Genomic DNA, 12,014 nt, shown 5'->3' with positions numbered 1-12,014 from the left:
CCTATCATCCTCAAATAGATGGACAGACTGAAAGAGTCAATCAGATTTTGAAAGAAATGATTCGACATTACATTCAAGCCCGTTTGGCATTGTGGGAAGATTATTTGCCACTCGTGGAATTTGCTTATAATAATTCCCATCATTCAGCAATTGGATTGACTCCATTTCAAGCAGCATATGGGCATACTCCTCTTGTGCCTACAAACTTTGTTTTACAACACAAAGTGGCGTTGGCAGATCAGTTGGTTCAGGAGATGCAAGATGTGCTTGTGCAAGATTGAGATAAATTGGTCCATGTGCAACAAAAATATCAAAAACAGGCCAACAAGCATCGTCGACATGCAGATTTTCAAGAAGGAGATTTGGTCTTGTTGTATGTGGCACCTCACCGCTACAAAACAGTGAAGTCAGTTTTTCCAAAGTTGCGACCTCGCTTCTATGGGCCTTTCAAGATTCTTCAGAAAAATTCAGTTGTCAATTACAAGTTGGAACTTCCACCTTCATGGGGGAAGGTTCATCCGACTTTTCGCATTTCTTGGCTCAAACAGTATGTTCAAGGAGATTCGCCTGTTCAAGACAATTCTTCATATGTACGAGAAATTGAAAATGACCATATTATCCTTGTTCCAGAAGTAATTCTTGACGTACGACAAAAGGAAACAAGAAGAAAGTTGATTACAGAATTTCTTGTGAAGTGGATGGATTTGGATGAGTCTGATTCCACTTGGCTGTGAGGATTATGTTGTTAATCCTGCATATTGTGAACTAATTACTACTTTTGTTGTTATTAAACTGAGTACAATAGGTCTCTTATATAGGAGATGAAGAGACACATTTGAAGAGGCATGTCCTTTGATGAAAGGACATGACCTTAGACGAAAGGGTACAACTTTAGGCTAAGGGATGTGTCTATTCGATGTAGAGGCACAACCATTCATCAAGGGATACAACCATTCGTCGAAGGGATGTGGCTATTCCATGAAGAGGTACATCCTTTGGCGAAGAGTCGCAACCAGTCGAGGGTAGGGGTTCCCTTTGGCTGGTTACTCTTTGCATCTGCAAACAACAGGAATCAGCAATGAAGAGAGAATCTGATACATAAATACGTCACAATCGTGGCATTCCCTCCCATTTAAAATAAAACCCAGGGATAGTTGTTGAGATTCTAGAAGAAGGGAAATGATTGTATTGCTTCTGCATCCAAAGCTCTAGCTGCTAGATCCCATGTCATGGCATTATTGTTGACCATAACAATCTTGCACATACCAAACTAAATATTAACTGCATCTGCAACTTGTCTCATTTTTACCAAAAGTATGAGAATCATATCTGGAACTCTTTTGTTAACATCATTGGTAACTTCGAGCTTTGTCCAAGAAAAGACTGAATCTTCATCTGCCTTTAGAGAAACCATGAGCAAACTGTCTTGAATCTCCAATATCAAGGATTGTGTCACCAAACTTTGCATTTGATTAGTGACCATCATTTGGAAATCTGAAAGGGATTCCACTGATTTTTCTGGAACACAAAAGTCTTCAAGTGTTGTCGTAGGTTGAGAAGAAATATCTTCCATATGCTTTTCTTTGCTCAGAAAGTTGTTCTCAGGACAGGTTATGTTCAAAGATTCATTTGCAGCGACTGAAGTCATGCTGCAAGAGTCTGCGTCTGATTTATCCTTTGCACCACTGAAGGTAAGGACTGGAGTCTTCATTTTTGAAGAAGAATCATCATTCACCATTGCAACTGCATCGGTTATTGTGTAAGAGACAAAGACTTCATTCTGAAAGGGCGGTGACGAGGCTTTTGTTTTTGCCTGGACCACAGCCAAAGAAGTTGTGTGCATTTGGGATGCCACACATGAACTAGAACCTCTTGAATCTTCAGCTTTATCAGCGGGTATTAAGGCTTCCAGAGTAGGAGGAGCATGGCATGGCTCGCAAGGGGGAACTTGTCCAGCGTTGCGGCATTCACGACCGAGTACTCGACTAGGGTCGGAAATATGTGCCACTATGTGAGCCCACTTCGAAGAGATTGATGACTCTTCAAGGGGAGATCTTCTGAAAGCTTCATATTGTTGCTTTGGCTTCTGCTGATAGTGATTCAAAGATGGATCTTTCTCATAACTGTTGTAATGCTGAGAATGTTTGCGACGAGCATGCAGAGGCTCGAACGAAGGGAGTTCATGTCTAGTGGTCTCTACAGAACCGTGCTGAGGACAAGAAACCTGTTGTGGGTGTTGTACGCTGAGAAGTTGCTTGCCGCGAATTGTTAACTGATAAGAAGATTGTAGGGTTTGTGATATTTGGTGAGGCTCTTGAGATGAAGCACCACCTTGAGGAGGCTTTGGCTCACCATGGATCAAGTGTGACGAAAAGGTAGCCAGAGAAGGCTTCAAGAGTAGTTGAAATGCCTTCATTTTGATTGCGCTAGTAAGAACCATTCAATGGAACATGTGCTACCACGAGCATACGCGCCAAAGAAACCTTGGATATAGACAAGGTAGCCGGAGAAGTGTGAAAGGTAGTCAACATGCATGCCAAGAAAGCCCTTGCCGGAGACAAGAGGGCGGCATCCTGACAGCCGGGGGGGGGGGGGGGGGGGGGGGGGGTGGTGGTTTCCGAATCGCCCAGGGCGGCAGTTCACACCAGTGAATTCCCAACGGACACCCAGCGCAAGCTCGGTGGGTTACGCACGCCTGTTGGGTTTGCTCGGTCGGTTACGCACGCCTGTTGGGTTTTTTTGGTTTGTTTTTTTTGAGATACCCACGTGGCAATAGTACGTGTAAAAAATATTTTTTTGTTTGTTGTTTTCTTTGATGTAAAGGTGACGGCCTGGAACACGTCACCGAATGAAAAAGGATGCGCCGCTTCAAGGCCTGGACGCGTCGCGTGCTGACTGAATGGATGCGCCGCTTCGAAGGGGTGCTGCCAGCAAAGCGAAGAGGCGGGCAGCAGGCGCTAGTCGGCGGTGAGGAATTCAGGGTCGACAGCTGCAAGGATTAACGAGGCTCACAGCCTGCAGCACACGAAGCGAGGGAGTGTTCCATATTTGGCAGCGAGACGCCATGCTGCGAACGCCTAACTGTCATGTGCATCAGCAATGCCATGGACTTTCTCAAGACTAAATCCAGAAGGGGCAAGCAGATAAAGACTATGAACCAGTAGAAGATGGACATGGAGCAGGACTTGGAGCAAAGCATGGATCAGAAGGGCTGTCGGCTGCATGGAGGATGACATCAGCAGTACCAAAGGGGCTGTCGGCTGCAGGACAGAAGGTGCTGGCAGCAAGCGCATCCAGAAGACCCAGTCGGCTGCATTTTATTGATTTTATGAATTAGTAACTGGCCGACCAGCAGTCGGCCAGTTTCCCACATGCTCCAAGGCCTATATAAAGGCACACTTGCTCTTTGTTTGAGTCATTCAACCCACTAGGGGTTTGGATCAGTAGGGTCCTAGTCTAGGGCAGATTTTGGGTGTGTTATTACCTTTTCAAGAGGGCAGCCAAGGGCTGCAAAGATATGTACCTTTTTGTACCATAGTATATACTGAATTTCCAGCACTTCTCACTCTCTCTCTCTACTCTCTCTCTACCTGCGTTTTTGCATCAGATGGTGCGTTTTTGCATCAGAAGGTTTTCCAAGAGTGTTTAGGGCTGAAAGAAGACTACCCAGAGCTTCCGCGCGTTACATTGGTATCAGAGCATCAGGCTCAGCCAAGCTAAACACTGAATCAGTCCCAGATGATGGTGTACAGGTCCAAGGTACAGGAAAGTACACGGATTCGAAGCCCAAGGCGAGAACACAGAAGCAGGAAGAACTCCCAGGAGGTTTGTTGGTGGTGTTCCACAGTGCCAGATGGGGATGGCAGTTCCGTGAGCCAGATAGGTTCTAAGGGAACGGTCCCAAGGGAGGTTGATCCTCCGAGGGTGATGTGAGAGTGCCAGACTCAGTTCCAGGAACGAAGACCAAGACGGTGTTCAGAGTCAGGGCAGGAATGGATTGTGGACTAGAGGAAGACCAAATGCATAGATCTTCATCAGAGACAGAGTGGTTTGGAGAAACAGACCGGATTTTCAGAGAAAAAGGTTTGCCAGGGATGGAAGATGACAGAGGGACTTCGGGACAGGATTGGGATGATGACAGTCATCCAAGAGCAGGTTGGATTCCCGTCATCAAGTTTAGCAGAGGGGGATGTCATGTGCATCAGCAATGCCATGGACTTTCTCAAGACTAAATCCAGAAGGGGCAAGCAGATAAAGACTATGAACCAGTAGAAGATGGACATGGAGCAGGACTTGGAGCAAAGCATGGATCAGAAGGGCTGTCGGCTGCATGGAGGATGACATCAGCAGTACCAAAGGGGCTGTCGGCTGCAGGACAGAAGGTGCTGGCAGCAAGCGCATCCAGAAGACCCAGTCGGCTGCATTTTATTGATTTTATGAATTAGTAACGGGCCGACCAGCAGTCGGCCAGTTTCCCACATGCTCCAAGGCCTATATAAAGGCACACTTGCTCTTTGTTTGAGTCATTCAACCCACTAGGGGTTTGGATCAGTAGGGTCCTAGTCTAGGGCAGATTTTGGGTGTGTTATCACCTTTTCAAGAGGGCAGCCAAGGGCTGCAAAGATATGTACCTTTTTGTACCATAGTATATACTGAATTTCCAGCACTTCACTCTCTCTCTCTCTACTCTCTCTCTACCTGCGTTTTTGCATCAGATGGTGCGTTTTTGCATCAGAAGGTTTTCCAAGAGTGTTTAGGGCTGAAAGAAGACTACCCAGAGCTTCCGCGCGTTACACTAACTCACTGGTCAGCAAGGAGGGAGGTAGTCCAGGTATGCAGCAAGGGTTCCCTCTCTACAATACACACCATGCGTGTGTATTGGTGTGAAACCTTTTGTTCTTGTTTACATTACTTTAAGCAAGGATTCACGCCAAGTCCACCATCGCTCTGCTTCTTCCATACAACACCGAGAGGAGAGGTGGATGAGGGAGTACCGTGGAGAGGGTGAGGGCTTCACAACCCACGGGTAGGAAAAAAAATTTGCTCTGATACCACTGTGAGGATTATGTTGTTAATCCTGCATATTGTGTACTAATTACTACTTAAGTAATTAACTTAGAACAAGAACCTTCAGGAGAACACTTGAGATAAGATTGAATTGACTTGTTGTTATTAAATTGAGTACAATAGGTCTCTTATATAGGAGATGAAGAGACACATTTGAAGAGGCATGTCCTTTGATGAAAGGACATGACCTTAGACGAAAGGGTACAACTTTAGGCTAAGGGATGTGTCTATTCAATGTAGAGGCACAACCATTCATCAAGGGATACAACCATTCGTCGAAGGGATGTGGCTATTCGATGAAGAGGTACATCCTTTGGCGAAGAGTCGCAACCAGTCGAGGGTAGGGGTTCCCTTTGGCTGGTTACTCTTTGCATCTGCAACAGGAATCAGCAATGAAGAGAGAATCTGATACATAAATACGTCACAATCGTGACATTGGCAAATAGATGAAGACATGCAACAGTAACCTAATCTTCTTCAGGAGTTCTTTGACAAACGGATGTCTTATCATTTGACACATGGGTTTTATTTTAAATGGGAGGGAATGTCACGATTGTGACGTATGTATGTATCAGATTCTCTCTTCATTGCTGATGCCTGTTTTGCAGATGCAAAGAGTAACCAACCAAGGGAACCCCTGCCCTCGACTGGTTGCGACTCTTCGCCAAAGGATGTACCTCTTCATCGAATAGCCACATCCCTTCGACGAATGGTTGTATCCCTTGATGAATGGTTGTGTCTCTACATCGAATATACACATCCCTTAGCCTAAAGATGTATCCTTTCGTCTATGGTCATGTCCTTTCGTTAAAGGACATGCCTCTTCAAATGTGTCTCTTCATCTCCTATATAAGAGACCTATTGTACTCAGTTTAATCAATTCAATTCAATCTTCTCTCAAGTGTTCTCCTGAAGTCTCTTGTTAAGTACTTAAGTAGTAATTAGTACACAATATGAGGGATTAACAATATAATCCTCGCAATAACTCTCGGGAAGGAGTCATGTGCCTAGAAGCACTACTGTCTAGAATCCACTCCCGAGTATCCCTAGCGGTGAGTCCAACCGCCTCCCTGCTCTCGAAGAAGATGAAACTCCGGTGTCCATAATCTCCAAATGCACAAATGATGGAGTCTTCACCGTTACAACTAAGGAATCTGCACCCTTCTCGGAACTCCGCTAAGGACATTTCCTCCAATAGTGACCTTTCTCACCACAATGGTTACACGTCCGCTCTGCCTACAAGGCGTCACAATCCGCGTCAGGCTCCTGCTCAGAAGACTTCACCTGTGAAGACTTCCCTTTGCCCTTGTTGCAGCCTTTCGACCGCTGGCCAGTCAAAGCCTCAGAACCTCCGCCCTATGGAGGGTTCGTAAACCGCTCTTCCAGGTCCAAAACCATAGGCACAAGCTCCTCCCATGTGATGGTGTTGAGCCTCCCACTAGTGATCAAAGAAGAATAGAAAGGTGAATACTGCGAGGTCAGATGAGACAATGAGACAGTAAAGTGATGGCCATATCCTCTGAAGATATCTCCTTCACAGCTTGAAGAACCTCCTACTAAAGAGCTTGGAGTTTGTTGATGTGCTCCTGCATCGTCGAAGACTTTGCAAGATTCATCACTCGCATCTGCACTTCCAAGGAAATCCGCTTCATGGGTGATACCCTGTCATACAAAGAAGCCAAGTGCTATCAAATCCCTTGGGCCAGCATCATGTGTTTGATATGATTAATAACCTGGGGTGTGCAATTAAGGAAGATGAAAGAACGCACACGGGCATTGACACGATCCCATAACTGTGCCTGAGCCTCCCGTTCTTTCCTAGTAGAGGGTAAAAGCTCCCCATCCTCCAACTCTGGCTGTGGAACACCAACCACAATGAAATCAGCCAAGTCATAAGACTCCAAGACAGACTCCATCATTACCTTCCAGATGCCATAGTTGGTCCCGTCCAACTGTCGATTCACCAGGAATGTGGGAAGAGTGGAGATCTTCACGTGCTTCTCAACCATCTCAAGCAAATCTGCCATCTCAAGGGTTCACAAGGTCTTGTGAAGGGAGGGTCAGTGGGAAAAAAAATGAAGAGGCTGCAAACACTATGCAAGGTGGCTGTCCAACAATGATGGCCGCCTTCTACCCATTCTCCAAGTCCCAAACAGCCCAAGAAATCTCCAATCAGCACCAAAAAACAGCAAACCCTCAAACTCTCACTGTCTCCAAGCTTCAAGCCACCTGGGGCTCTGATACCATGTCAGAATGCACAGTGGAAAATGACAACTGCTGTGAGAAAGAAAACGCAGAAGTGTAGAGAGAGAGAGAGAGAGAGAGAGAGAGAGAGAGAGAGAGAGAGAGAGAAGCTGTATAAACTCTGCTATATACACAAGATCCGGTACAATATGGAAGTGGGGGGCAAGGGTGGTATTTATACCACCCTATGGAGCTGGTCGGCCAGCCCAAAAACAGCCGACAGGCTGCCTACACGTCCATGACTAGGTAAAAGACCAGTCAGCCAGCACATCTACAATCGGCCAGGACAGAAGCAGTCGGTCTACAGCAACAGTCCCTACGACCAAGAAAAATAGGGAAAACAACACGGAAAAAATAAGGAAAAATGGAGAGAACTCCTGGGTGGACACACCCACAACAAAGGCCCTCACTGAGTGATATGGTATAGACAGGAGATGACTGCTAACAACTTCCTCACATGCATGATCGAATTGGCATAACTCTGGGCACGTCAGATGCATCATAAATAGATCAGGATGTCATACAACTACTGAGAACCGTTAGCACTAGGGTTTAGCAGAGGGTGGGATGAAGGCCTGGATACAGTGCAGTTTAGGAATGCTCATGGTTGATTAGGTGCACGCGTGTAATGGCCAAGGCATTGGACTATGAGAATGACAGGCTGGGTAAAGGAACAGCAGGAAAGGCTGACAAGCCAACCTGCCTGAGAACCTGTGGGGAGAGAGGGGAACAGAGGAGGGGAGATGGCAGGGATCCTTGTCTGGGCTTGCATTCCCCTTTTCAGCATTGAGCTCGTCTTGAGCAGAATTCAGCAGCTGGAAAATTTACTTGGATACCAAGACGACAGTCACCCGGATTTGGGATGCCAGTGAAACCAACATCACAACAATTTGCACCTCCTATAAAGGACATGATCTGGCCCCCTGAAATGGCTCAGACATGTATAGATAGTCTAACCCAATCCAGCTGGTTTTCCTTCTATATCAGTGCATCAAATCGACAAATTTTTCAAGTGGGTCCAAGGTTGATGGGGAAGGGAATGGATGCAGGATACCCTGCCTGTACAGCAAGCGGAAGCCAGGTGGAAACTGGCACCCATTCGCCGATGTCATGGAGCAGTAGCATGTTCTAAAAGCACATGAAGCAACCTGATCTTAGGATGCATGCATCGTTTGCATGAATGGGCATGCGTGTCCTTTCTGTTACTTGCATGACACAAAAGCATCATGAAAATGTGCAAGGAAGCCAGTCGAAACATACCAGAGAAGAACCCCATTCTTGACAATGTCGAAGATAGCATCAGATGAGGAATCGATTGGCAGAACTTTGCTCAAGGCTTCATCATCCTCAAGGTACGCGTTGATGTGATCAACATATGCCTTCTTCTCAGACTCACTGATGTGATGCAGTAAGGTGGTGGTTGCTAACTTTAAAAAAGCTGAAGACTTCTTCTCAGGGCTTATCTTTGGGTTCCCACATCTCTGCAGATCAAGATACAACTGCAAAGAAACACCAATACCATGGAAGTCATAACATAATGCAAATTGGTAAAAAAGCATGCTTAATGTGGGACAAATGCATGGTATACCTGCAAGAACGATTCAAAATTGAGATCATTTTGCAAGTGTGAGCCTTGCTGTTTCATGATCCCCACGATCTCTTCTTTTGTGAGTGGCTGCTGGAACAAATTTAGCTTGTTGAACCCCGATTCTAGCTCCCCTGCAGTGATAAGCCCGTCTTTGCTTTTCAAGAGATCAAACTGCCAAAAAAACTGAAATTTAGATTATTCTACACTCTGCTATTCGGATTTGCCATGCAATACAGAATGTGTTAGGGTTTGCATGGCTGTATTAAGGTTTTCTATTCAACGCAGAACTTAATAGGGTATTCTATTCAATGCAGGCTTAATGTATTTATATTCAACACAGGCTGTATTAAGGTTTGCATCAGACACAGTGTACTAGGGTTTTCCATTCAATACAGGCTGTATTAAGGTTGGCATTCAACACAGAATGTATTAGGGTTTGGCATTTCACACAGGATTATCAGAATTTACCATTTAGCACAGGCAGTAGTAGGGTTTTCAAGTTACTATTCAATACGGATACAGATCACAAAACTGTTATCAAGATCCACAAAGGAATCCCTTTTGGGTTACACCATGTGTTGCGGAAAAGTATCCAATAAACAGAGGAGATTATGCAGAAGATTACCTGCGATTTGAGAGAGCGAAGCTCTGCCTGCGTGAATTTACTGGCAAGCACGGGGTCGGCCACAACCACACCGCCGAAGGAAGCCATGAATTTCCTTTCCCTGAGAAACCCTAATTTTGCAGAAATCCTAATCCTGAAGAAACCCTAACCCTAATCCTTTAAAACCTAAACTTTTCTGGCTCGATCGAATGCCTCTTCCTCTGCTTTTTGATCCGAATCAGAGGGGAGGGAGGAAGAAGTGAATATATTAATCAATCACATTAAAGCAGGGGAAAAACAGAGGGGCAGGTGATTAAGAATGAGCTAATTTCTGCTTATGGTGCTCTGCCCGTATTGTGAAGGGTCAAAGAGTAGAACAAGTCGCAGGCAGCAAGATCAGGCCGCCAGAGCCACTTAATATATATTGTCCAGTCGGGGAAAAACAGTCAATTAAACATGCAATTCAAATATATATTCAAATTATAATGGGAAAAACGAACTAAATATTAACTATTTTCCCCACCATAATTAAATGAGTGAATGCAAAATATAATTCTTTACAAGAGAACCTTTTTAATCAAAAATCGTGCCACGTGCCCCTTAAGTCTAGCCTGGCCAACCACATACTGCCACGTGGGATTCTGAGTTTGCCACGTGTCAATTCTATTCAACCATTCCCCTTCCTATCATCTTTAAAAAATGTTGTTTTTTTTGTGTTCATTTAGATACACCCATTTCATTGCATGCTTGGCATTATCTCTAGTCAACCTTTGGGTGGGGCAGATAATACTCACCTCACCTAGGCTACTTCCACCATATATGTTTGATCCAAATTCATGTAGGAGGTCCCCACTTCTATTAACCTCCATCATGCCCTTCTCTTCGAGCTCTAGCATCACCACCCACCATGCAACGTCCACATCCCACGTACATACAATGGCCTCATCTATCGAATGCCCTCTTTGTATACACTGCAAATCCCATATAGAAAGTCCTTGCCTCTATAACCTCCACCATGCCTCTCATACTTTCTCACACCATCATCATGGACCCCCTCTTTGTATATAGTGCAAATCTAATATAGAGAGTCCTTGCCTCTATAACCTCCACCATGCCTCTCATGCTCTCACACCAACATCCCCCTTTTGTGCAACATTGACCACTCCTCTCCTCCTTTCCAAAACAATGCTCGGACATATGTCCAAGCATCCCCGTGACCACCCCCACTTTTCCTCAAAAAACTCCTCATGCCTTTCAGTGTCTCCTCAAAAGATGGCTCTCTTCCACCTACCATATCTCACAAATTCTGTCATGCAACTAATAATGAATGAGGAGTACACTACCATTAACTCTAGGTCAAGACTCTTGTTATGTAACATAGTGCAAGCTCATGTAACTTATAATCTCACACCCAATTGAATGAGGAATAGGACAAGTCTCTTTTTGAATAATACAATCATAACTTCCAACTTGTGAATTCCGCTTTGACAATAAAGTTCTGTACTTTTGTACATGATTAGGATGTGCAAAAGTTGTGACTTTCACTAAAGGAACTTTATACAGATGATTCCTCACATTCATTAAGCATTTCAAAATGATGAACCATAAAGGTGCCTTTTATGGCAATATCGTTTCCATTATGAACACCAAAACAATAATCTAACATCAACACTTGCGAGCTAAAAAGTAATCAAAGATTTATGTGTATTTTTTAGAAGAAAGGCTCTTTAAATGCTCATGGTTATTTTAAAGCATGGACCACAAGTACATTAGTTGAAAACCTTTAGTATAAGAGAAAATTGCACTCAAAGATGTACTATGCATAGAAAAATGTGTTACTAAATAGTGAATATGTTAAATCTATAATTTCTATGATAGTTTCACCGTGATGATGACATCTAAGCTACATTTTCTTCATGAAGTCCTTTAAAAATTAAAGAAAATGTAGCATTATGAAATGTGGTAAATTCTTTTTAAGAGTTTTGAAAGCGTCCAAATTTTAGTTTTGCGCATAGTTGTGAGTGTGCAACGGTCTTAGCTTATGCATGTATTTCAGACCATGCTTTTTAGTTTTGCGCATAGTTGTGAGTGTGCAACGGTCTTAGCTTATGCATGTATTTCAGACCATGCTTTTTGCATGTGGATTGCACAACTAAAGGATGTTCTTGAAATAGCATCATAAAATTTGAAAAAAGGTCAAGTCCATTATTATTTAAGGCTTAGCAAAGCATGTTAACCCAATCACATATGCATTTTCTAAGGTTTGTGGTAACTTGTCACATGGGGGGTGTACACTTTTATGGTGGACTATGCTGACCCACTTAAACTACCCATTCCTCCCTCTGCTAACTATCACCTAGAAGAGCTAGTACTAGACTAAAGGGGGTGGTGTGAAGATCATGATTGTAACTACTCCTACTTTCGTGTATTTCTCCTCTTGTCCACCTAATCCATATACCTTGATTTTTTCGTGTATTTCTCCTCTTATCCACCTAATCCATATACCTTGAT

At 44.1% G+C, this 12,014-nt stretch overlaps 1 protein-coding gene across 4 annotated transcripts in view; it reads right to left on the bottom strand.

The window, feature by feature from the left end:
• Positions 1-9,962, bottom strand: part of LOC147633708 (fimbrin-5-like) — a 69,987-nt gene extending 60,025 nt beyond the window's left edge. For 2 of the 4 annotated variants that reach the window (XR_015266900.1, XM_086804720.1), the window contains exons 1-3: positions 9,525-9,892; positions 8,900-9,082; positions 8,572-8,810 (exon numbers count right to left, since the gene is read on the bottom strand). Coding sequence is in view for 2 of the 4 variants with exons in the window: in XM_086804720.1 (XP_086660846.1) it covers positions 8,572-8,810; positions 8,900-9,082; positions 9,525-9,611 (509 nt within the window). In the remaining 2 variants the exon portion in view is untranslated. Of the gene's footprint in view, positions 1-8,571; positions 8,811-8,899; positions 9,083-9,524 lie in introns of all 4 variants that reach the window. The other 2 variants (XR_015266901.1, XM_086804721.1) reach the window with 2 other exon arrangements.
• Between the last annotated feature and the right edge of the window lie 2,052 nt (positions 9,963-12,014).

Source organism: Cibotium barometz, chromosome 11 (genome assembly GCF_041138505.1).
Source record: "Cibotium barometz isolate CiBa-2024 chromosome 11, ASM4113850v1, whole genome shotgun sequence".
NCBI lineage: Eukaryota > Viridiplantae > Streptophyta > Polypodiopsida > Cyatheales > Cibotiaceae > Cibotium > Cibotium barometz.
This window is presented reverse-complemented; position numbering and strand designations above follow the sequence as displayed.